This window comes from Microtus oregoni, unplaced genomic scaffold (genome assembly GCF_018167655.1).
Source record: "Microtus oregoni isolate MIOR12 unplaced genomic scaffold, Mior012 000042F_ref0000377, whole genome shotgun sequence".
NCBI classification, from domain to species: Eukaryota; Metazoa; Chordata; class Mammalia; order Rodentia; family Cricetidae; genus Microtus; species Microtus oregoni.
The window spans coordinates 7,223,910-7,251,071 of NW_024543209.1; the positions used below are offsets into that span (position 1 = coordinate 7,223,910).

The 27,162-nt window shown below is 46.0% G+C and overlaps 1 protein-coding gene across 3 annotated transcripts in view; it reads right to left on the reverse strand.

Moving 5' to 3' along the window:
* Gcnt2 (glucosaminyl (N-acetyl) transferase 2 (I blood group)) overlaps window positions 1-27,162 on the reverse strand; it is a 98,960-nt gene that overhangs the window by 61,919 nt on the left and 9,879 nt on the right. The window contains exon 1 of one of the 3 annotated variants that reach the window (XM_041632718.1): window positions 6,374-7,835. The exons of the other annotated variants lie outside the window; for them this stretch is intronic. Coding sequence (XP_041488652.1) covers window positions 6,374-7,292 — 919 coding nt within the window. The 5' untranslated portion in view covers window positions 7,293-7,835. Of the gene's footprint in view, window positions 1-6,373; window positions 7,836-27,162 lie in introns of those variants that run through there. 3 annotated transcript variants of the gene reach the window in all.

Sequence of the window (27,162 nt, forward strand, 5' to 3'; positions counted from 1 at the left end):
TTGCCTTTAGTTTCAGGGCAGGAAAGCAACCCAGGAAAGATACATCAGCACTTTGCAGGCCTGGCTTTGATGGAAATGTGGATCAAGCAGTACCGATGTGAGCGCCTCCCTCCTTGATCTGTTCTAGAGCTGCCACAAAACCATCTTCCCTTTCTTCCAGGAAAGCCAGTCACCCAAACCAAGTAAAGTTGGAACTATTTCTGGCCTGTTTGGCATTGTGCGGAGAAAATCTGCCCAAGAGAAGCTAAGTTAGAGCAAGACAGAGACAGGGAGACCAAACTCATCCATGTTGCCCAAGGACGTGTCTGGTTCTAGGCACTAAAGTCACAGGCCCTGCCCCACCCCACCCCCACTACTCGGATTTGGACAAATAGGGATGGCTGGTCTTTTCTGGATAGAGGGCTTTGTAAGGAAGACACCAAACACTTTGTTTCACCCTCAATTTGGAGGCCAGATCCCTGGGATTTGTTTAGGCTACTTCGAGCTAAGTGCCTGTCACTGGCAACCTAAAATGTGAGTGCACTTTCCCAAAGAATGTGTCACAGTTAAAAATGGCAAAATAAATCAAAGGAGGAAATAAGTTATTTTTAGAATTTAAAATGCGAGGAGGAAATGGGATCATGTGGTCTCTTCTAAGGTGGAGACCATTTTGTTTGACAAAGAAGCACTGAAAATAAATACATATACAAACGGGCAGAAAACGGAAAAGAAGCCAATGAAAACATTGTTACGGACGGAAACAATCATGGCAGAGAAAAGTCAGCTTGCTCATGAGCAAGGACTCCCGAGAACAAACAAGGCTGTTGTGGGGGCTGAGAAGGGGGGCAGAAGGGCAGAAGCCAAAGCAGCTTCACCTTTTCTTTAGAATCTGGCCTGCCCTAAAGGGAGAAAAGATAACAGCTATCCCAGCAGGCTGTGGAAAAGCTAGGCCAGCCAACACTTCCATAGATAGGGATCCATTTCACCCCCCCCCCCCCCCAAATACAACAAAATGCCATACAACACTACATGGCCACACAGAGCTATGTGGCTTCTAGGGCTCTGTCTTGGGCAGGCAAACAAAAATATGTCAGAACAAGAAGAGCTAGGGAAAAAAGAGCCCTTTTTCAAGGTGGCTTCCAGCAGAGAGAATGGGCAAGTGCTGGGTGTCAAGGCAGTCGGTGCCTCAGCACCTGGGGCTGCTAGTGTCGGAGCAACCTGGGGTCCCACTGGGCCTTCTCTGAGAATGCTGCTCTGAGAGCCATTCAGAAGGACAGGCATGCTCCCTGGCTTTCTAGAGGCCTGAGACTGGGACTCCCTTGGACCTTTTCGTGATCTTCCCAGTTACCTGACCTTTTCTCTCTTTCTCTCCCTTCCTCCCAATAATCTTCTCCTCCCTCAGCTCTGTCACCTCCTGCTCCACCCACTTCTTCCCAGCCCCCACCTGCCTCAGGAGCCTCTCCTTTGCTTTTTCTTCTCCTTCCCCTTTCAGACCCCCCTATTCTCTTCTGCCCCTCCTTTCCATCACCCTCCCTCTTCTCTTCCCTTCTTCTGCCTTTCCCCCTCCTCCTCTCTGTCCCTCTCTCCATCCCTCCCCTCCTGTCCTCCTTCTTCCTCCTCCCACCTCCATTCTTTTCTCAAGGCCTTGCTTGCCAGGCAAGGATCCCACCACCAAGCTACAGTCCCAGCTCTCTTACCTTAAAGTAGCATTGCAATTTTATCCCCCGTCCTTTCACTCTTCTCATTCTGACTCATGCTGTTCTTCCCTGCCTGAGACCATTTTTCTCGACGTCTTTTAGAGAGTTGGAAAGAATGCATCATCCTGGGATGTTCTCATTGTCTTCAGAGAGATTATTCTGGTACTTGTGGTTTCCTTTTCTCATACTTCTTTTGTACAGGAATTAATCTACATATTTCATTTTTATATAACCCCAAGTTCCTCAAATTTTTAAGAGGGTGAGTTCACAGACTATAGATAACTTCCAGTCACACTTTTTTTTTTTTGGTTTTGTTTTGACTTTTTGTTTTTCTGTGCTAGGGATGGACCCCAGAGGATGGCACAGGCTAGACAAGTGCCACACCACTAAGCCACATCCCTACCCAGACACCACTTCTACTGCCATAACAAAAACTGAGAAACAAGCCATTCTCCCCATAGAAAGACAACTCAAGAAAAAAGGAAGAGCCGTGTGATGTCACGTGACATGGAGCTGCCTCTGAGAGTAGCCTTTCCTCTCAGCCTTTTAAATAATTCATACTTCGTCTTCTGACACCATATCAGATACACCTCAGCCTCTCACTCATATTTCTCTTGGGAACGTTTTGGGGAAGTGAATCCATTTGGGCAGCCTCTTCCTAACACTACTGCTTACACTCTGAAGTCTTGAGGAGAGAAGCGGGTGATGGCTCTGAAGGAAGAAATAACACTGTTTGTATATGCACATCAAGGGCTGGCACTGGACAGCCTTTCTCTTCGGAAGGTGACAATGCTGAACGCGGAGTTAATGTGATTAAAAGCTACCTGGGAGTAGAGAATCGTACACACGCCCCAAACTGTAAACTACCAAGATGGCTCCACAGTCAAATGCCAGAGCTAGCCAAGCACCATTCGACTTTTACATTGGTTTGAAGACTAGAGCGTACTATTAGCAGTGTGTGATCGAATCCACTAGTAATTTGGAAATACCACACCTAACAAACAGGATTCCCTTTCTCTGTAAATCACACTGCTCCCAACTGTCCAAGAAAGAAAGAAGGCAGAACCCTAGGAAGTGACCTATTACCCTGAAGCATGTCTCATGCAGAATTGGGGTAGACAGGCCACTGGCATGGGCTGCCCTGGCCTCCTCCATGGGGAGTTGCTCAGCTGAGGAGCTGTCTCCCTCAGTTCCTGCAGAGAATGGAGCACTGTCCATGAAGCTAACAGGCAGTGTGAGCCCCTAGGCTCCAAGCTCTGCTACCCAGATTACTCCAGGTGTTGTATTCCGGGCACTGTGTCTTCTGCAGGGATGAGTGGACTCTTTCTGGCTGAACCTCTTATTTGGTACCTGGAGATGGGTGAACTTGCACACTTTATTCACGGTTATACTTTGCTGTGAGAAGGTAGAAGCTAACAAGCCACACTACAGACTTCCAGCCACAAAGGTTTTCTCTCCTGGACTAAATTAGTTAGTCTATTTTGAAAATGGGTGTAGCATGATTAATTAAAACCCAGAGAATGATATAGGGGTTCAACCTGAAGATGAGAAAAGCAAAACAGTCAGTCACTGGCTCTTATCTCTACCTCAGTCCGAAATGGTGATCCTGCCTTCAGGAATCCTCAGAATGAGACTGTGTGAGAGCTGTCTCCTCCCGTCTTATATTCCTCTCTAGTGCTGGGATTAAAGGTGTGTGACACCACTGCCTGGTCTATAAAGCTAACCAGGGGGGCTGTTTTACTCTCTGATCTTCTGGCAAGCTTTATGTAATAAAATAAAAATGAAATATCACTATTTGATATTTGATCACTCCACTAAGATGGACTCTTGTTACGATGCCCAGTTTAGACTCAAGTTTCTAGGCTCAAGGGAGTCTCTTCCTCCTCTGGCATCCACACACTAGGATAGCAGGTAGATGTCACCTTCCTGGTGACACTGGTCATTCTTTACCTCTCCTTTTGTCTATTGACTGGCAGGAAAGAGGAAGGAGGCTGAGGAAGAAAGGAAGTTCTTCTGTTCTCGATTTTTTTGCGGGAGGAGGGGATACTGATTTGGCATGGGTCAAACTGTTCACCCCTTGCTGAAATAGAGATATTTCACAAAAATCAAAACTCAATCTCATAGCTGCCTCCCTCTATCCCTCCCTTCGTCTCTCCATCCCTGGTTTCTGAGGCAGGACCCTGATGTCAAAGCTGGCTGTCTTTGAACTCACATCCTTCTGGTCCTCTCCTGAGCGCTGAGAGTAGAGGTACGTACTGCCATGCCTAGCCATCTCTTTCTATTTTACAAAAAGTGACAAGCCCTACTTTGTCAGAGTCATATAATGACCTTATCTCACTCAGTACCGTACCCAGAGTGCTCATGGCCAGACTCCAATTCTCATGAATTTTAGGAGAATACTGGAAATAGAAAAGGGATAAATATTTAAATATGGAAATCAGCTTCTAAGTGGTTAATGTCCCCAAATGACACGCCAATAACGGAAACGACAGATCAAGGGTGAAAAGATGACAGAGTGCGCTGAACCCAAGCTAGGTGGCTCTGGCAGTCACCCTGGGATTCAGAGACCACACCCCCTGGTATTTTCCAGAACACGGGTATGTTTATTACCCAGCCAGCCCGGCCCTGCTGCCCAGAGAGCTTACCAGCATTCCCAACTTGGCACTCCCCCAGTGGCAGAACAATGATTGCTTTTCTCTCCCCGGCTAGTGCTGTCTAGTCCATTAGCAATCCGTTTGCCTTTTCCACTGAGTCCAGGGCGTGCTGCTGCCTTCCAGAGAAACGCTACCACGTTTTATATACGTTTCCAGGATCATGATTCAGGGCTAGTGAGATGGCTCAGCAGATTAAGGCACCTGCTGCCACGACTGACTAAAGTTTGAGCCCCAGAACCCTCATGGAGGAAGGAGGAAGCCAACTCCCCAAAGCCATCCTCACTATTGAACTTAGGGGGTCACGGTACGTACCCTAAGAAGTCAGAGACCTAGTGATGCCCTGATCCCCCTCTTCCCACTGTGGCCGCAGTAGATAAATCTCTTTTTGCCTTTTCCTGTTAATGTGACTGTGCTAGTTGGCTTGCTGAGGACAAGTCATTAAACTTGGTTTCTTGGGATATAGAATATGGCCCTCTGACATCCGCATCTGTGCCGTGACATTCTCTGCCACCAACACGCACAAAATAAATAAAACTGTAATCAAAATAACTTATCTTGTCCATTATCAAAGGCAAAAACATTTTGCTGAGAAAGAAGGGGCTGTGTCTTGGGAATCTCATTATTTGTATGAAGTGAAATGTAAGGTTTTCCTTTTTTAAAATAAAATTGATTTCTTAATTTACCTGTATGTAAGCGTGTCTGTGGTGCATGTACCTGCATGTGAGCGCAGGTGTCTGTGGAGGCCAGAGTCAGATCTCTGGAGCCGGAGTTACAGATGGTTGTTGGGACATCCTATGTGGGTGCTGGGAATGAACTGAACTCTGGTTCTCTGGATGAGCAAGCAGTATGTGCTCTCAAGGGCTAAGTCATCTCTCCAGCCCCGTACTTGTTTGTATACATCCAAATATCTCGCAGCCTTCTGCATCTTCCAGTCTGCTAGGGCCCCGTACATAGTAAAGCCCCATGTTTCCCCACTTGTTTACGCATCCCTTGCTAACTTACACTGTTTCATCTAACACAAACTTACTGAATGTTTACCATGGGATCTAATCATTGGGGATAGAGCAATCAAACAGAGACAGAAAATGACCTCAACTTCATGGAGCTCCCACAGGAAAGACCAGGAGCAAAATCAGACAGATCACTATCCATGATCATTATACATAGTGATCCCTTAAAGGGAAAACTGGGCAGTGTGCTGGCACATGGCTGTGCGTGGAGAAAGGGGACATAGTTGACCAGAGAAGCCCTCCTCGGAGAGTTGTGGTCTGGCGGGTGAGAAAGAAGCTGTGTGGTTCCAGGGGGAGGCAGGAGGGCGGCTCAGGCAAAGATCTTGGGCTAAGAGAAAGTCTGATGAATCTGTGGAGAAGAAGAAGTTCTAGTACAAACTAAACACAGTACTAAGAGATGACTGGCAGACGTAAGCTGCCAGCATCACACGGGAAGGTGTTGATTGGGAATGATCCCACTGAGAGTACTACGGGCCCTCCTAAAGGACTAGGGCGAGGGCTCTACATTGCAGTCTGCATCTCTAATTCCTCTTTCTTCCTTTTTCTTCCTTCCTTCCTTCCTTCCCCCTTCCTTCCTTCCTTTTTTTCTTTCTTGTCTTTCTGTCTTTCTCCCCCCCATTTTTTTAAAAAAGGCAGATACTTCAAAAGTCCTTTAAACACAGTCACCCCTCAGCGTCCCTAGGGGATTGGTTCCAGGGCTCCTTGGGGTGATGAATATTGGTGTGGATATAAGTCCTTTACATCAAATGGTGCCACATTTTCATATGACCTATGCACACACAACCTCCTGTATATTGATTGGCATGCTCTCCGCAAGACTTGTAACCCCTAACTCAGTGGAAATGCCATATGATCATTGTTAAATTGCATTGTTTAAGGACTCATAAGAAGGAAGTTTACATGAACTCAACACAGACACATTCTTTTTTTTTTTCCATGAAGATTTTCCATCCAAAATAGTTTGACCCCTGAAATGCAGAGCCTAAGATGACCTGCAGGCATTCCTATGCATGCAACACGGACTCTCACATACCTGGAATCCTATTGAGCGTCACCCAGAAATGCTCATCGGGACTGAAAGTGTCTTTGGACCAATGGAGCAAATCAACTGCCCGGGGGTCATGGAGAACAAAGTTGGCAAACTCTCTTGATAGAGCGACGTAGGCAGAGCCAAAGTAAATGGTGAGGTTGTGGGGAGGTGGAGGCTTCAGTGCAGTGGTTCTGATCACATAGGAAAGCTCTTTGCTCAGGTGTTCCCGGTGGACATACTTGGTCCTTCCTATTGCGTGCGCTGGAGGCAGCACCCCTGGGGTGAGATTCTGCCCCTTAAGCCCTTTCAGGTACTGAACTATTTCCTTGTTGGTTTTTAAGGGGAAGTCCTGCCCACAGGTGTTGATGGCATATTTCCAGGGGATTTCGGAGATGGACAGATCTTTGATGCAGTTCAGGTCTGCCTGGAGCCGGGATATTCCACCATAGACCACGGGCTCCATCTTAGAAGCCATAAAGGCGTTGGGGAAACAACTCACCAACTGTTCCACCGCACCTTTGAATTCAGGGGTTGCCTTTTCGTCCACATGAATACAGTAGATATTTTGAGGCATGAAGATAGCCCTGAAGAGCCTTGCAAAGGTGTCAAAATTGTGATGAATGACCATGACATAGGCCAAAGGAAACTCGACTTCTTCCTGAGATAAAGGGGCTGTGATATAGTGGCTTTGGGTCACATAGTCCGTGCAAGAAGGCTTCTCATGGATCATTAGTTTGTTTCTCCACGGGAAAGGGGTTTTCCCGTTGATAAAGGATGTGCACACCTGAGACAGCATCACGAAGTCCGAGACGTTCAGCTTCTGGTAGCTTTGATGTCCCCCAAAACTTAGCACATACAGCACAATAAAAATGATGACAGTAGTCACAGAGACTACGAAGAGGTAACGCAGGGACGGAGGCATGCCTTCGAGAGGGGCGAGATGTCAGAGCTCCCGTCAAGCTCCGCCAATTTCTTCCCAGACTTACTTTTTCCTGGGAGCTCTCACTGTGGTACATGCTCCAGTCACTGTGAATTCCTGCCGTTTCATCTTCCCGAGCTCAGCGGCTGGCTCTCGCCTCAAGCTGATATTAGAATCTGATCCCGCCTCTCTCAAACCTCCTTTGTCTAAAAATCCAGCAGCAGGTTGCCAGAGCCCAGCTTTTTCCTCCTCTTCCTTGGGCCTCCCCGTTTGCTTCTGCGGGCTGTTTGACTGGCACTGCTACCTCTTTTTCAATTCTATTTCCTCAGGGGGTTTCTCCAAGTCCTTCCTCCTCCTGTTACAATCATCACAGCAAAAGCCAAAGTTGAAGGGATGAGCCGGGCTAGGCGTGCGGCTTCCTGCCCTCCTCTACTGCCTCTCTCGCCTGCTCTGTTGCCTACTCTCCGGGGTGTGCCAGCTTAACAACCCAGGGGATCTAATACAGCCACCGTTACGCGAGCTGCAGTTTCGGGAGAGTCCGCTCAAATGACACAATCTGAAATAAAAGCACACCTCCTCCAGCCCCGCTCCATTGTAATGTTTTCTAGCCCCACCCCACCAGTTTCCAAAACAAGAGCTCCCAGGGGGAGGAGTTCCGGTCCTAGGGGATTTGACACGGCAGAGGTGTGTGTGGGGGGGGGGGGGGGACTTTGACATGAACCTCTCTCCTTTTACTCAGGCATCTGCTCTGGTGTTACAGAATGTTGGGGTCTAGTGAGCAGGTGGTAAGCTATACCCTCTCATTTGGATGAAACCTAAAGGCTTCGCAGTAAGGGAGCTCCTGGCTAAAAACAACGTTATGGATTTGCATCTAAAGAGCGTTAAGGGCTTAACGATCTCCATTCTTGGACTTTTCCATGACATTATATTAAACAAAACAAAACAAGGTCTCAAGCAAGCCAGACTGGCCTGGGACTCACTAGGTAGCAGAGGCTAGCTTTGAACTCCTGATCCTCCTGACTCTAGCTCCCAAGTGCTGGCTTTCACCCATACCCAACTTCACACGACACACTTTAGAGGCAGTTTTAAGCATCCTCTAGGCTGCCGACTGCCTTTCCATTTTCCTTCTCTATGTGTCTGCACTTCACAAGTCGGAGTCTTTGCCCTGTGCATTGACTCCCAGTGGAAAAAGAGCTTCTGTGCCAGCCTGTGAAGAAAAAGAGCCCTTCAGTTCTCAGTGGCCCTCTGCAGATCTCCTGGTAGACCAGACCAGCCAGCGGATCCCTTCCTACAAGGACTTGAGATTCAAAGTACCCAGACTCCAGCCCAATGGCGTGCCCTGTCCTGAGATGGAGTTTCACTCTTCCAGCTTTTATTATTTACATGTTTTGTTTTTCTGCTTGCAGATTATTTTTCTTCCCCCTTACTACCCTCTTTCTGCACCTGCCTCAAACAAATGTTCTAAGGAGCCCTCCCCTGGGTCTTTAGGTCAGCAGCAAAAGAAAATGCAGCCTTTTCAGAAAGCAGCTCCCATTTCTTCCAGTGTCTTCTCTGGTCCGTGGCAAAGGACAGTTCAATCTCCAGCTTCATCCCCTTTCCCAAAATAACCCTGTTAAATATTAGGTTATTTCGTCTGCTGTGTCTAAACAGCAGAGTATAATTTTGGCATCAGTAATTTCGTTTTGGTGAAGCCTTGTGGCTTAGAATGAATACTGAAACCGCTGCAGCCTGACAAAGTATACAGATACATAACTAGGGTAAGTAAATCTGTTCTCATTACCCTCTCCAACTGGCCAATAACATGGAAGTTCAGATTTACACAGACTGAAGAGATAAACATTAATGGCATTACTATATTAAGAAGTACAGATACTGACCAAAATAAGAAGTCTCATAATGCTTCTGAATCTAATCCAGTACCACACCAGTGGGGCTGTTCATATATTTAAAAATACAGCTGTTGTTCCTCTTTTGTCTTCTCTTGGACCAATTCCCCATTCTTGGATCCTGAACTAAAAGACCTTGTAGGAGAATGTTTGACAAACCTGGTTATTGTATTAGAGGGTGCTAGTTGCCTGTTTCTTTTCCTTCTGAACAGGCTGCAGTCAGTATGTTTATCCAGAATGGACACTGTGAGCTTTTGGCTGTTGAGAAGGGAAGTCTCAGCCTTCCAACCTACCTTTTCCTAGAGTCAAGAACAAAGTTGATACCCGCAGGCTTAGCAACCATGCCCTTGGTCCTCTCTTTGAGAGCAATTACTCCTGAACTAGTCAATTAATCAGGCTAGACATGCCTGCCCTTCCCTGGGGCCACCTTAAAGACATTCTCTCTGTTGCAAACAGAACCCTTTATGTGGGGAACACTATACAACAAGTCTTTTTGAGGGCTGGGTATGGAGCTCAGTGGTACAGCATTGATCCAGTACTCATAAGGCCCTGGGTTCAATTCCTAGTACAACAAGGAGAACGCACATGCACACACACACACACACACACACACACACACACACACACACAGAGAGAGAGAGAGACAGAGAGAGACAGAGAGACAGAGACAGAGAGAGAGACAGAGAGAGAGAGAGAGAGAGAGAGGAGAGAGAGATACTAAGCTATATAGAACACGTCTCCAAAATATAGAGAATATTGTTTATCTGAAACAAAAGAAGACTTGGAACCTACTATAGTCCTGTTATCCCAGCACTTTAGAGATTAAAGCAGGAAGGATAACAAGTCCAAGGCCAGGCTGGGCAATTTAATGAGACCCTATCTCAAAATAGAAATGAAAAGTTTTAAAAAGAGAAATGAGCATAGAATGAAATGAAGTTTTGAAATTTTAAACTGGGGCTGGAGACCCAGCTCAATGGGATCAGTTTAGTTTGCACGAAGCCCTTGGTTCAAACCCTCGCACTGCAAAAAAGATGGGAAAGAAATGAAAAGCAATCAGAGGGGAATGAGGATGCCTGGACACTCGGCACCTCTGACCTTCCTTTAAAGAGGGTCAAGATTGAGTTCACCTGACCCTGCAAAACCCAGAGCAAAGCAAGATAAAGGCCTACCGCTCAGAAAATTGCTGCTTGCCCCACCCAATCAACTGTAAGGGAGGAAAGACGGGGTGTTATGCAAAAGCAAAACAAACAGTTTGGGCTTAATCCTGTTGCCCAGAAATACACAAAGGATCAAGTGCAGGAACACCTCCAGGCAAGCTGGGGCAACCAGTGGAAGATTTCAGGCTTTCCCCGCACCTTCCCTCTGCTGAGCTGCTTCTGACGCACGCTTCATTGTGCTTTCATAATTGTTCTGGGACTTGTTTTTCATCCCCAATTAATCATTATTCTTTACTCAGGGAAGAGCTAGAGAAGGCGCAGGTTCATACAGAAACACCAGATTATAAAGTTAAATAATAGCAAAAAGGAGCACAGGAAGCATGGCTGGGGGAGAACTGACTGAAAATTGAATGCAGTTGCTTTGAGGGGGTCAAGTTATCCAGGCAGAAAGGGCTCACAAAACGAGGTGAACTTGAATCAGGTCCTGGGTTTCTCTTTGGAAGGATGTGTTTCGGTGCTTTGCTTTGAGGTTTGGTTTGATTTTGTGGCAGGGCCATTAGGGAGGAGCCCAGTCCAGCCTAGAACCCTAGATGCTCCTGCATTAGCCTCCCAAGTGCTGGAATGACAGGCACATGCCACCACGCTTGGCTCTGCAGCTGACTTCGTTATGGAAGGAAAACAATAACTCAGGGATTCGTTCTTAACTTAAAATGTAGGGACTGGGTTTTCACTTTGAAGCTGAGAAAGTAGAGGACTCTGACATCCCCAATTGCTCTGTCTAATCAATTAGGTAACTCCATCCCAGGCTGACTGGTGGTTTAGAGAAGATGCTTTTGGTTTATGTTTCAATTGTGATGATCATGGCTCTAAAGAGAAGGAAGAAGACCTCTCCAAAGCCCATCTTTAACCAAAACAACAATTCTCCCACAACTCAGACATCTTCCAACGAGGTCCTCTAGGGAAAACCATCCTCCTGGGGCCAATCAGTTTTGCTTTCTATCCCTTTTATCTAATTAACAACAGAACAAGTTGTTATCGCTCATCTGAGGAACCCAAAGCATTATTTTATTTTAAATTCTTGTCAAAGTGTGGGTGGGGGCAGAGCTAACATGCAGAACTTCAAAGGCCCCAGTGGTCACCAGTCCATGGGATCACGCATGAGCTAGAGAGAGCTGAACCTAATGTTGCTGAGGCAAAAGTCAACCGCAAAGACCTTCTGACTGCAAGATGATTTGAAGCAAACCATCTTACAAAACACAGTTTACAGTGCGTCCAGATAAACTCATGTTAAGAGGCATGCAGTGAGTGTTGTAGTTAGCAATCAGAAATAATGCCATTTTGGCTTTGGGGCCTTAGAGAATGACAGGGTCTCGGTCTGTAGTCCAGGCTGGCTGACCTGGAGCTCACTCAGTCCCGGTGCAAGGCTTGGTAATATTTCCTGAACCATATTTCAAGACATCACTTTCATTTGCTTGCAGAAATTAATTGTTTAACCCTGGGAAGGTAGCAACTTCTTAACTATGTTACCAAAACAAGTTAAAAGCCAAACTGGGTTTGTCTGTAGCTGTGGGGTAAAGATAGAACGAATCAGTGGCTTGCCAAAATTTGTTCCCATTGCCTGGGATTGGGGTGGGGGTGCAAAAATGCAAGGATCAGGATTCTCTGGTACCAGGGGAGTCAGATGATCTGGATTTCAGTCCTAGATAATGATGGTAGTTCAGATCTCTGGAGCAAAGTTTGAGAACCCATGGACCACAGTCCAAAACTCCTTGATTCCCTCCCTTCCTCCATGGTCCCACCAGACTTCCTTCACTGAGTAATGTGTTATAAGGAAAAAAAAAATTTTTGTGATTAAAAATTTTTTGTGAGAAAAAATCATCATGAACTAAGATGACAGATAGCCTCATCCTCGCAACACAATTTATCATGGAAAATGAATGGGCGGGGTGGTTGTTCCAGAGCATCAGTGATGTAAAAGATTATATTTTATAGGGCACCCTTTGCTCCCTACCAGAATACCAAAATCTAGGATGCCCAAGTCACTTATGGAAAAAGACAATGTTTGCATATACCCTTTGTATATCTTTGTGTATATTTTAAGACCACCATTAGATGACTTCAAATATCTAACACAATGTAATTGTCATATAAGAAGTTGTCATGCTTTATTATATAGGGAATAATGATAAGAAAAAAGTCTGTACATGCATAGTACAGGTGCAATTGTTTTTAAGACAAGAGCTCCTACAGTTCCTGGCTGGCCTTGAACTTACTATGTAGCTGAGGTTGACCTTGAACCCCTAGTCTTCCTGCCTCAACCTCCCAAATACTAGGATTACAGGTGCACACCACCACACGAACTACCAGATGCAATATTCTCTTGAGAGAATATTTCCTATCTGAGGTTTGTTGAATCCATGGATTCAGAGCTGTGAAATGACAGGCCAAACTACACAAAGAATGTGAGAAGCTGAGCACATAGACATGTGGCCACTGCCACTGAAATGAGACAACCCTTGTTACCAGCCACTTGTCCCCCTGATGTGTCTCCGATTACGATGCACAGTGGCTACCCTTGTGTGTGATTCATCCTTCACAAGCCCTGGGAAGGAGAACTCAATGAGCAGGACTAGGCGAATTAGGGTGAAACCCAAAAACGGCTGGTGTGGAGTTCAGTTTAGAGCGCACTTGGAAGGTACACAGGAAGTCCTGAGTTCCACCCCCAGCTCCACATAAACCAAGTACTGGTAATCCATTCCTCTAATCCTAACACTCAGACAATGGAGGCAGGAGGATCTGAAGTTCAAAGCTGTCCTGGAGGCTAGCCTGAGAGCCGAAGGTTGTGACTCGGTGGACAGAGTGCTTACCACACAAGTGTGAGGACAAGAGGTCAGCTCCCTGGCACCAGCATACAAAAGCCTGGTGGGCACGGCAGCCTGTCTTTGATGCCAGAGTAGGGTAAGCTGGTGGCATCTTAGAGCTGCACGTTCAGAGAGACCCTGGCTCAGCAAATAAAGTGGAGAGCCTTTAGTGTTGGCAGTTGGCCTACCCACATACCCACACACATGTGAACACGTATACACAAGCTTGAACACCACATACACATAGAGAGAGTGGGGGGCGGGAATGTCAGCATTAACAAAGATCTGAGACACTGAGAACCTGCTGAGGAAGGAAGGGTACTTAGCACCTTTTAGAAAAGCTGACAGTAACCCTGCAGTCATCTTGCCCCCCCCCCCCATGCCAGGAACTCATTCAGGAGAAAGATACTTATTTATCAAATGACTTATAATTCAGTCATTTATGCAAACTTGTGACTCATACTTGACCTAAAATAAAACAATCAAATGTCTGTTAACAGCTACTTCACGGAGCATTGCCCAAACCCAGCACTGTTGATACCCTGGGCTGAAATGCCTCTTAAGGGCCTCTGTGCGCAACGTAGGATGCCTAGGAGCAATCTTGTCCTCCGTCCTCTAGATTCCAGTAGCATACTCTGCCTCAGCCTCCAGCTGTGACCACTACAAAGGTCTCCAGGCCCTGTTCCTTCTCTGTATTTGCTAATGAGAAATCTTGAATAAAATTCAACTGCCTGCCATAAGAAAAATCAAATCTCCCGAACACAATGTTGAGGCAAAAGTGTCTGCCATGTTGTATATTTCTATTTCTATAAAGACGCAAATAGGTGAATGTCAATTAAACATGTTTCCACTGGAGTGCGGCTCACAGGTGTGTGCGGTATTATGAGAGATCATCACACTGAACACGTGGGCATTTATCAGACAGGAATGAATGAGTGAGTGACCCCATTCTGAAACAGACAGAACTGAAGAGCATCGACCCCCCCCCCCCCCCACAGGCCCACAAGTAGCTCAGAGCAGGACGACAGCCTGACATTTCTGCCTCCATTTCATGCCTGTCCCTTTTCCTTCGGCTGAGGCACAGATGTAAATCATTGTCCAGAACTGTTCCTGAGTCACCTCGGGTTCCTGGAATACCAGAAACAGACATCTCCAGGCAAGATGAGGGCAACTGTCCCCCACGATAAGGCTGCACCCTGGAGCGGAAGGAACCTTCTCTTGAGAATCAGAATGATGTCCTCAGCTGATCACAGCCACGTTAATAAGGACTTCTTCAGGCCACCTTACAGAACCAGAGCAGGGAGCGTTATCAGCCTGACCCCCCTAGACCAGGAGGGCAGAGTTAGCATGCCTGGGGCCCTCTATTTATTAAAAGATATTTTAAGATATGTCTTAAGTACGAAAGTTAAGAAAGAGATGGTCAAGGAGAGAATAAAAGTTCTGCCTGTGGTGTGGGCTTCACAGCGGGGAGTCTGAATTAGGTTTCTTTAGGATAGGATTTGGGTGGCTCTCAAGTTACTTGGCTAAAAGTTGCTAAAAGGCACCACATACACATACACACACATACACACATACACACACACACACACACACACACTTTAAGATTGCTCAGAGATGTAGTTTACAGCAATGGTAAAAGTTCAGGAATTTTTCTTGTGCAAATAAAGCTGTCAGGTGGATTTATGAGGGTAGGGTTTAGGTCGCAGAATGAGACAGGAGTACTGGAAAATTGAGATGATGTACCAGCCTGGCACTACGTAAGTCCGGGTTAGCTATTAACCTTGACAAGGTGTCTTTTGGAAGACACAGCCATCTTTGTGGGCAACTTTGGTCTGAAGATTCCTGACTCCGTGAGCAGGTCAGGCACACCTTCTGTCTCATGCTTTCCTTCTCAGGTCCCCACAGTTGTCCCTGTCTTTCTGTCCTTTGGACTCTGACCACCTGGTATGTGCTAAAGAGCCCCCAGACAACACCCAACTGCCCTTGTGCCTTCAGGTCAGTCTGGTCCCCAGCACTGGTGCAGCCTCCTAGAGATGTCATCTGTTCGCCCATCTGTCTGTCTACCTGGCCCTGGTCCCCGGGGTTGGCTAATATGACCTCCATGGTCCTGAACCTCACCTCTGCAGCTCAACTCAACCTGGAGGCATGGCTGGGCTCGCGAGTCAGCAGCTCAGCTCTGCTCACCTCTAGCGGCTCTCCACACTGGGGTCATCAACATATTGTCTAACCACGTGCTTGAGTTCCCTCTGAGTCTGAATTAGCTGCCTCTGCTTCCAGGAAGGCTCTCACTGCTATGGAATAATCCTTTTGTACACTGTGAAGATTTGTCACTCAGATTGCTTTCATAAAAAGCTGTTTGGCCAGTAGCCAGGCAGGAATTAGAGGCAGAACAACCAAACTAGGAGAATGATGGGAAGAAGAAGGGCAGAATCAGAGGAAGCAAGATGTATAGAAAATGAGGTAACAAACCAAAAGCCACGTGGCAAAGCATAGATAAGAAATATGGGTTAATTTAAATGTAAAAGTTAGGTAGTAACAAGCCTGAGCTATCGGCTGAGTATTTACAATTAATATTAAGTCTCCGTGTCAATTATTTGGGAAGCAGTTGCCAGTTATTTGGGAGCAGGCAATTGGGACAGGAAAATCCCATCTGCACCATATGAATTGAGTTCCCTTTGAGTCTGAATTAGCTGCCTCTGCTTTCAGAAAGGCTCTCACAACTCCTTAAACTTGACGCTTTAACCTTCTCCTATTCATTGAGTAATCTATGTATATCCACATATATAAATGTGACTACTGAGTGATATATAATTGTGATCTGATAATATCAGTCAATAACTAAGATTACAGACTAAGAACTTGTGTTTGCCAGTGGCCAGTCATCAACTGAAATTTGAATTACCTTGCACATTATAGCCAAAGAAACTGATGTAGCTTGTTATAATAAATTTTGACATTGTGAAAAAACGCATAGGTTTCTTTCCTAATTTCTGGCATAGCATGCCTACATCTCAACAGGAACCAATAAATGAAACTGTAACACTATTACTTGTTACCTACCCCTCTCCCCCAAAACCAAGTCAGTTGGGGAAATAGCTCAGTCAGTAAAGAGCTTGTTATGCAAGCAAGAGGACCTATGTTTAAGCTCCCTAATCTATGTGAAAAAAAAAGTAGACAAATATGATGGAAAATAGTTGTAATTCCAGCTTAGGGAGGCAGAGATGAGTGGATCCTTGAGCTGGGGATCCCTGGCTAGCCAGCCTAACCTAATCGGTGAGCTTCTGACCAGTAAGTGCCGCTGCCCACTGGATGAATGAAACCAGAGGTTGATTTTTGCTGTACACACACACAGCACACACACACAAACACACCCACACACACACACACACACACACACACACACACACAGCACACACACACAAACACACACACACACACACACACACACACACACACACACAAACACATCCACCACAATACACACACACACAAAAACCAGGCAACAGAAATCAAAGGAAGAGATACTTTTAGTTAAGTCTCCAAAGCACAGTCCCTACTTTTCAAAAGTGAAAGTCTCCGGGGTCGGGGGTGGGGGTTTACAGGGCAATAGGTGGAAGTTTCCCATGCCTGACAGAATTCCTTGTCCACAGACTTGTCCTCTGACCTCTGTGACCAACAAACACACAGGGTGCCAGCTTGCTCTCTCTCCCTTGAAAAATCAGCTTCATGTTCTATCCCCTGTGACCCTATAACCACACTAGCTTTAAAAACATTTATTAATTTATTTTTATGTGGGTGCATGCACCCCGGCATGGGTGTGGAGATGGAAAGACAATTTTCATAATCTCATGGCCTGGAGTTGCCCAATAAGAAGGGATTAGGAGAAGGTTGGTTGAGTACCAACATTTATTTGTCTTGATATCAGACACATGGCCAGCTGCTGGAAGCAAAGACCTGTATTTTGAGATCTGTATTTTGTTTACGGCCATCTAAAGCTCACAAGTTAGGTAAAATACTCATCTCTATCCCTTCTGTGGGGTAAGTTCAGGGCCTAAGAAATTAATCTGGTATTTTATCTCCTAATGAGACTACAGGCCCCAGGCTTTAGAAGCAATTAGCACCTCCTTTGTTAGTTAATATCTCTTTCTCTCAGCCAGAGACCTTCCAGACTTGAATTCCAGCAGACACAGCAGACACAGACTTTCCTGCACACACCCCCCCCCCTCCCGCCCATTTGCTATATAACAGCTTCTGAGGAATAATAATAAAATTTGCAGCTTGATCAGAAAGCCTGTCTTGCTGTCATTTCTCGTGTCTCTTGCTCTTCCATTCCTCTCTTCCAGATTTATCAGGGACCCCCGTTCGTGTCCCGCTGGCCGGGATAGACAGCCCTCTCAGACTCCTGCCGCTAGTCCTTCCTGACTGTGAAGGACTGACTGCACCTCCTCCAACTGCGAGCCACAATAAACCCGGCCCCCCTCAAGTCGCTTTTGTTAGGCGTTCTGTCAGGAGAACCGGCCATTCTTTTCTCTTTCTGCAGATTGCCGTTCACTACGACCACGTCATCCTGCTTGGCATAGTGACTGCTCAGCTCTGACCCTCGTGTCTTCAGTTACACATCATCCTCACACATCTGCTCCCCTGATCTCTTCCCCTAAACGTGTTTGTTTTTCACCTTATGAAGAGTATGTCTGGGACCTCCTCCCCTATAAAAAGTATATTGACATACTGTAACAAAATCCCACCAGAATGTTACATCATTTCACAGAGTAGCTTTCCCGGGGCCCTCTGAGTCCCTACCCTGCTTCTAGGCACCCTACCAGAGGGCCAATCTGTATAAACAATGCCAGTGAGCTCTGGCTCTAGAAGGGTGTGCCAGGGAGGAGGCAAAAGGAATTGCTCAGAGAAGGAGGAAATCTTGAGTGTTCCTAGTGCAGGAAATCAACTTGGTCACCAATACTTGATCCCTTGTTGTCGTACCCTCCCTCCCTCCCTCCCTCCCTCCCTCCCTCCCTCCCTCCCTGTCTTCCTTCCGTTCTCTTTCCTCCCTCCCTCTCTATCCCTACTCTCCTCACCTCTTTTTCTTTTTCAGACATTTCTTTTCTATTTGAGTCAGCTGGTCACTATGTAGCCCAGGCTGGCCTGGAACTCTCGGAGGTCTACTCACCTTAGGTCTTGTATGTTGGGATTAAAGAAGCTGCACAGTTTTGGGGGCTAATGCTGAGTCAGGAAGCCTTCTCCTAAAGGAGTAGCACCTCTGCTAGCGGCCAGCAAACAGTGCCTATCTGAAAAACATGTGGCAACCAAGAAACTGTGCTTGGCTTCCATTCTTTGTGGGTCTAGAAGCCCTCTATTTTTCTTCTCAATATTTTTTTAAGGTCCTGTGTGGATCCATGCCCCAGAAGGTGGGCATAATTTTGTAAATGGAGACTGCTCGTTCATTTCCTGGCCATTCAGACCCGAATAATCACATAGAAACCACATTAATTACAAGACTGTTTGGTCAATGGCTTATGCATATTCCTATCTAGCCCTAATATCTTAAACTAACCCCTTTCTATTAATCTGTTCATCGCTAGGAGGCTGTGTCTTATTGGGTAAGGTTCTGGCGTTTCTCTTCTTCGGCAGCTACATGGTGTCTCTTGACTCCACCTACTCTTTTTTTTTTTTATCTCTTTTCAGATTTCCCTCCTGATTTTGCTCTGCTAAGTCATTGGCCAAAGCAGCTTTATTCATTAACCAATAAAAGTAACACAATAAAAGGACATCCTACATCAAAAGGAGATTAGAATTTTTTTCCTCTCTAGGTAGCCCTGACTGTTCTGGAATTTTCTCTGCAGACCAGGCTGGGCTCGGACTCTACTTTCCTCTATCTCCTGAGTACTGCGATTAAAGGCACATACCACCACCACCCCTAGTGGCCCTAGAAGGAGGTTAGAATTGCAACCATGGTAGGAAGCTGGTTTCATTCCTAATAAGGAAACTGGGAAGAAACACATTGGTGACTATCCAAAGTGATGCAAAAGTGTGTGGAATGCTGTCAGACACTCTCCCAGATTTGACGAGCTAAGTAACAGAAGAATCAGCAAAGCAGCAAGAACCCCTAAGAAAGCATAGCTGGGTATTGTGGCACACATCTGTTATCCACGCATATAACAGGTGCCAGGAACTTCAGAAGATTAAGGCCAACCTTAACCACATAGTGAGCTCGAGGCCAGCCTGGGAGCCTGTCTCAAAAAAAAAAAAAAAAAAAAAAAATCAAACCAACTATAAATGCACAGAAAAAAAGAAAAATGTTGGTATGGGAAGTACTACAGATTGGTGCACCAATGTGGGTTGACTAAATCCACTTTTAAAAAGCCTGAAAAGAAATTCTAGACACACACACACACACCAAGAGTTTACTGCAGCTTCTTGCTGTTTGCTGGCAGTGAGCAGGAGCACCACAGCTCCTTTAAGAGAGGTCCTCCTGATTCAGCAGTAACAACAACAAAAGTACAGTTTTGGAACAGCGGCTTCTGGGGCAGTGCTGCTAGCACAAACTCTGACTCTTTTGGGAAGTCTGGTTACGGAGCATTTAAATGGGATTTGTGAACAGAGTGCCACAACTTGCTTAATGGCAACACAGACCTGCTGTGACCCCACCCTGGATCTGGGGCCGAGAGAATGGCTCTCAGAGGCAATGAACAGACCTCCAACATATTGGACTGGGCGGAGCCAAAAGGCAAAGCAGCCTTAGTGCTAGTCAGACTGCAGCTTAGCATTTTTAAAAGTACTCCTGGACAGAAAAGGATTTCAGATACAATAAGACAGATTCAGACAGTGCCCTTCCCCCTACAACAGAATGTAGTCAGAGGACAGACTGTGAGATGGAAGAAACCAAATGGCAAAAGTCGCAAATACTCCCTAGAATACTAGGACATGCCTGAGAGCTCCAGGCTAGGGAGCTGGGAGAGGGGACAGACAGAGAGAAGGGACTGGAGACAGGCCCTCCTGAAAAGAAGGAACAGACCACCTGGTTCCTATAGATCTACAGAAAGGGGCTCTAATTACAGTAGCCATATGCTCTGTTCACATCAAATGACCTGCTTTGCTTTTTTTTTTCCTTTAATTTATTTTTGTTTAATTGCCTGGTCAAGCAGAAACTTGGATTCACCCTTAACTATACTATGTTGGACAGTTAATTCCCTTTTCCCTTCTCCCTCCTCCCTTTCCAAGTCGTCCAGGCTGGCATTGAGTTCCGTCTTTTTGCTACTGTCTGTAAAATAGCTGGGATTGCAGATGGTGCCACCATCCAGCATGACCATCTCTTCATGGATCTCACTGAGCAGAAATGCAGCCATTAAACACAGAAGAATGACTAACTTAGGATCTGGGGACCCCAAGCTTGGCAGTAGATCCCCTATCTTCTGTGTGTGAGGTCCTGGGTTCTATTGCAAAAATTTTGAAAACACTGAGCATAATGGTACAACATGGATCAGCATCTCCACTCTTGTCATTTGCTAAGGAGACATGACAGCATATGTCCCCAAAAGTTATTCACCCATGTCCATAACAGCAGCATTCCTCAGAGATAAAAGCAGGAACAGCACAAGTGTCTGTCAGTAACCTAAGGGATGCACAAAGCCCTGCACCCCTGCACCCTTACATTCCTGCACCCCTGCATCCCTGTACCCTTGATCTCTGCACTCATGCAGCCCTGCATCCTTGCAGCCCTGCACCCCTGCATCCCTGCACCCTTGGAAGTCTGCACTCGTGCAGCCCTGCAACCCTGCATCCTTACACCCCTGTAGCCCTGCATCCTTGCAGCCCTGCACCCCTGTATCCCTGTAGCATTGCACCTCTGCACTCATGCAGCCCTGCAGCCATGCATCCTTGCAGCCCTGCACTCCCGCATGAAACAGTGCTGCAAAGCAGATGAGGAGCCAGAGACAGATTTAAGCCCCAACAACAATGAACTCAAAACCATGCCTCAGTAAAATGGTTACCACACAAAGGAGCCCCAACTGCATGCTTCTACTCATACCCAACTTCCAGAAAACGTGATCCTAAGTTAGGATTAGTGTGGGAAGTGGCTGTCAGTGAGTGGGATTACAGGCATGAACTAGGTTTCCCTTGGAGGCGGCACTGATTTGCTTCCAGGCAGGGTCACACTGGTAACCCTAACTGTCGTGAAACTTGCCAGGCAGACCAGGCTAGCTTTGAATTCATGGTCATTCTCTTGCAACATAAGGAAACTCACACAGAGAAAATCCCTGTATCTAACAAAGTCCTAAACCACAGCCCTGCAGGGAGGATCTGTGACCATAAGAAGCACTTGGGGAGGGACAGAGGGAATAAAGTGGTGCCCCCTCAGTGGGGAGAGAGCAGAGGCAGCGGGATAAAGAGGGTAAAGAGGGTGGCTCACCAGAGCAGTTCATGTGGGCTCAGTCACCAGCACAAAATAACTCATGATTTTAATAATCATCAAAAATAATTGGCTTTTTTTTTTCTAAGCAAAGGACTCAGGGAAAAGCTGGCATAAAGGTCTATCTGGGAACAGCAGTTACTCAAGATTCCAAGTCAGAGCCAAACAACCCACTTCGACTACATTTTCTGGATATTTTAAACCAAAGCCTTGCAGGGCCCAAATCACTCAAGCAAAATTCCATAAATGCTTTTTTTTATTCCCTCATTTTTCTAAACAGGAACAAAACCCACACAACTTCAATCTTCAGACTCATAAAGAGGGCTGTTTATACTGAGCAGTCTAACGACTGAGAACCCCCCACCCCCCACTCCGCAGATCACCCACACTCCCACCGAGAGTGTTTTCTGAATGGTGTCACAGAGGTGGGAAAGGGTATGGCCTTTGAAGAAGCCCGTGGGCGGGGCACAGTAGCATAGAACTCTTCCCCTAAGAACTGCTTAAAAACTTGAGTCAGAGGCTGAAAAATCATTAGATAAACTTTATGCATGGGAAGGGAAAATGTGTTTGTAGACAATATTTTTCGAGACGAATGCAATAGAACAACTGTCTCTGGGTACCCGTGAGGCTTAGTTCTGACCCCTCTATGGAACCAGGGTCTGAAGAGGCTCTGGTCCCTTCTACACCATGGCACAGTGCCTGCACAGAGCCTAACATCCTTTGTAGATTTTAAATCAGCTCTAAATGACATACATTTATTTATTTAGGGTTTTCCAAAACAGGGTCTCTCTGTGTAACAGTTCTGACCAGTCCTAGAACTCACTTTGTAGACCACACTGGCCTTGAACTCAGAGACCCACCGGCCTCTGCCTCCTGAGTGCTGGGATTAAAGGCTTGAGCCACCACTGTCTGATTCCAGATGACTTTAAATACCCAACACAATGTAAAAACAGTGTTATGAGTGCTTATACGATTAGACCATATTGTCTAGGCCCTAGACTCTAGGGAATAATGAGAAGAAAAAGGCCAGGATGCTGTTTTTGTTTCTTTCCTATTTTCCACCCGAGATTAGTTGAATCCTAGGATGGAAAGCGAGCCTGTCTGGAGGACTGATGGATCTTTTCTGCCCTAATTGTGTTCCTCATTCCACAAGCTTCTGGCAGCCCTTCTGCATGACGAGGTTAGGTGAACATATGCAGTCTTTCCCTTCACTTCCTCACATCTGGTATTGGCAGAGAACAGAGGAATGTGTTATAGGCAGACCTGAGATCCACTGGATGCCACGGAGGTGTCAAAAAGGAAGTATGTGAGGGCTGGTTGTGGGGGAGGAGAACGGAATGGTGTGGTGACACTCTGGTTGGCTACCAAGGGCAGCTGATAAGAAGGAATAAAGTCAAGAACATTCCAGAACAAAGGGAGGGCAGGTATGAGGGCGGGCAGAATATTTATCTTGGAAGCAACAACCTAAAGTGACCTAAGCTCTTAGGAGAGACTTTTAACCAGTCCCAGAGTGTTACTTCCTTGAGAAAGTAAAGACCAGACAGACACAGGTGATACAGGGAGAAAACAAATACCTGAGACCTCCTGTGGCCACATTCCCTCTGCCTCCTAATCACAAACTTCACCTGATGCCTTCCAAACCAGACATGAATGGGCTTTGTTTTCTTTTTCTTAACCTCGCACAGGAGTTTTAGAAGAGTGATATGAACTGCTCAAGAATTAACAGCAAGAGGGGCTGGAGAGATGGCTCAGAGGTTAAGAGCACTGGCTGCTCTTCCAGGGGTCTTGAGTTCAATTCCCAGCAACCACATGGTGGCTCACAACCATCTGTACTGAGATCTGGCGCCTTCCTCTGGCATGTGGGCATACATCAAGGCAGAGTGTTGTATACATAATAAATAAATTAAAAAAAATTATTATGTATACATAATAAATTTAAAAAAAAAGAGTTAACAGCAAGAAATCCTTGTTTGCTAGGCAGTGGTGACACAGACCTATAAGGTGGATCTCTGAGTTCAAAGCCAGCCTGGTCTATGGAGCAGGTTCCAGGACAGGCAGAGCCACACAGAGAAGCCCTGTCTCAAAAAAGAAAAAAAGAGAAAGAAAGAAGAAACCATGTTTGCGTCTCTTGAGTCACGTTCAGTTTGTGAACTCTTTAACCCTTTTCCAGACGTACAAAGAGATATTTCATCCTCAGAATCTAAAAGAGGATTTAGGCTCTGAGAAATTAGGTATCTTGTGTGAAGACTGTTGGTGGTAGAGCCAGGCTCTAAGCCAGGATTCTTGGCTGCTAACTCCCATTGCTGTAGCTTGATGGGGTAGTTCCAGCGGCAGACACAGGCCATGCCTATCCTGTGAGGATCAGATGCCACCTTCAGCACCACAGTAGTGATGATGATGATGATGGTATCCCATCAATGAGTACCATCTGACTGTGCAGAGTACGTAGATGTGGTGTAGGTTGTCTATGGAGCCCGCTCAATAGTCTTCATAAATCTAACACGTATTTCAATTGACATCAGTGGCTCTGGTTCCATTTGTTATGATCTGCTGGTCTGGTCTGTCACCTGGGTACCCTGTCCCTTTAAGAGACAAGCCCTGCCCTCTCCCAACCTCTACCCTTCTGCTAAGGGAAGCAAGATGTCATGCCTCCTCCAGCCTGCATGCACTCCTCTCTTTTCCCCTCTCTCTTCTCTTCCCCCCTCTCTTTGTGCCTCTCTCTCTTCTTCCCCCTTCTCCCCTTCCATAGCCCACTAAATAAACTATACCCAAACCCTCTCTCTGCATGGTGTGCCTCTCCATCTCACTCACACGCTGCATCTTGGGTCATCTGCCGCAGCTTCCCGCCTGGGACCCTCCGCCTCTCCTGGCCCACTGGCCCTGGAGGAACTGAGCGGCTTTTATCTAAACCATAACACTGTTGTCCTCAACTCTCAGTTTCTTCAATCAAATTTTGACTTAAAGAAAGCTTTTAAATTCATTCATTTGGTATACGTATGTGTGTGGGTCCTGGGACTTGAACTCACATCATCAGACTTGATGGCAAATGCCTTTATCCACTGAGCCATATTGTTGGGTCTTCCAATCAACTTTTAACTTCCTCGTGATAAAATTAAGATAGGTCACCACAGGAAGAAATGCTTGGCCGAAAGGAAGAGAGAAAAAAAAAAGGAGGGAGGGAGGGGGGAGGGAAAGAGTGAGGGAAGAAGCAAGGGAGGAAGGAACTGCTGCTAGAGGAACAATACAATATAAAAACTGACTTGTGTCTCTGTTTGATCCTTTGAGATCCTAAAAGATATAATAAAGGGGCAGCATAATCTTTTTTAAAAATATTTTTATTATTTGCATGCACATGTGTGTATGTCTGTACATGTGCATGCACCTGAGGTTAGGGCCTTCCCCTGGAGTTGGAGTCACAAGCAGTTGTAAGCTGCCTGATGTAGATGCTGGGAATTGAACTTGGGACCCACCCCTGCCCTGCAAGAACAATATATGTTTTTAATTACTGAGCCATCTTTCCAGCCCTGGGGCAACATAATCTTTATTATTCAACATGTTTTCTTTTGTGTGTTCATGTGGGTGAGAGTACACAGGCGTGTGCACGTGTGTGCACATATGTGTGTATGTGCAAGCCTGTGGAGGCAAGAGGACAATCTTAACTGTCATTTCTCAGGTGCTGTCTACTTGTTTCTTTAGGAGGCTAGATGCTTCCACTACTTAAATCTCAGCTCCTGGCACCTGGGCTCAAGGAACACACCAGTCTCAACTGGTTACGACAGCACTAAAAATGAAAATGCAGTAAGTCTGCCATGTCCAGGGTCCAGGAAAGATACTTGCTATGGGGTGAAGCAGTGCTGGTTCAGAGCCCAGATCCAAGGGCAACGGAACGCAGAAACAGAGGAGTCTGTTTCCCGGGCTCACCATCGCCACTTTCTTTTTTCCTCTATTCCTTCCCTTTTCGGCACTGTGCTAGTTTGGAAGTGAAACATCTTTGCAGTAGCGATCATTGGTCGGGTCTTTGGGAAGAGATCCGGGTCATGAAGGCTCTGACCTCATCAATGGTTTCACAGTTTAATGGGAGTCTGGAAGACTGTAGAAATGTCAGGAGGTAGAACCCCACACCGGAGGGTATAATTTGTCCCAGATCCATTCTCTCCTATACTTTGCTTCCCAGTAACCTCGAACCAAACAGCTCTGCTCCACCAGTCAGAATGCCATTCATCGGGAAAGCAGATGCTGGTAAAGACGTAGGTGAAGAAGAGCCTTTGCCCCTACTGGAGAGGGTGTGAGAAGGTGCAGCCTCTATGCAAATCAGCATGGAAGTTCCTCAAAAAACTAAAATCATCATGTGATCCAGCTATATGACCTTTGGCCCAGACAGGAAGGGAATCTAAGTCAGCGTACAACAGAGATGTGCACACATTTGCTTATTACTGTGTGGTTCACCAAGGCCGACGTACAAAGGCAGCTTAGGTGTCTACCAACAGATGAATGGATGATAATGTGGAGTTATACACAATGGAGTTTTATTTAGCTTTAAAGAAGAATAAAATTGTGTCATTTGTAGGAAAATGGACAGAACTGGAGATCATTATGCCAAGTGATGTCACACTCTGGAAGACAAATATTATGTGTTTTCTCTCATGTGGGGAATACATATATATGTGTATATATGTGTGTGTGCACATATATACATATACACACATGGATGTATATGTATTTCAAATATGTAAGGCATGAAGGTATAAAAGGAGTGAGGGATGGAGGGTGTGCTGGGTTAGTTGCTTGTCAACTGGACACAAACTTGAGTCATCTAGCTCCAGAGAGGGAACATCAATTGAGAAAATGTCTCCATCAGATTGGCCCAAAGACAAGTCTCTGGGGGCATCTTCTTGATTGATGTTTAATGTTCCTCTTTGCTCTCTGCTTTGGTTCCTGCCTTCAGTTTCCTGCCTTGACTCCCTTGCTGGTGGACTGCAGTCTGTAAGCCAAATAAGCCCATTCCCTTTCCCAAGTTGATTTTGCTCAGTGTTTGTCTGACAGCCACAGAAGGCGAACAAGGACAAGTGGGAAGGTGGAGGAGAGGACAAGAATGGGGAACTGGGTAAATGAGCAAAGCTCATGAAGTCCATGTGTGAAGGGGACATTAGAAAATCAATTATTCTGTGCAATCACTGTTTTAAAAAATTTCGGTTTTGACTGTGTTTGGTGATGCGTGCTTTTGATCCCAGCACCTGGGAGGCTGGGGCAGGTAGACAGCTGTGAGTTCAGGCCAGCCTGGTCTACATAGTTCTAGATCAGCCAGGGTTGCATAGGGAGACCCTGTCCCCAAAGCAAACAACAACAAAATAAAAATAAAGATCTGTTTTTGTTATCGCAGCAGAAAGCTGACTAAGACCTTGGCGTTCTTTTTCTTTCCTTCCTGCCTCTCACAAAGATTTGTTTCTAAAGGCTCTTCTCTCATTCATTCATTCGTTCATTCATTCATTCATTCATTCATAGTTTAACATAAATTTGAAACAAGCTATGGTTCAAAATACTAATTTGCAGCCTGGTCTACAA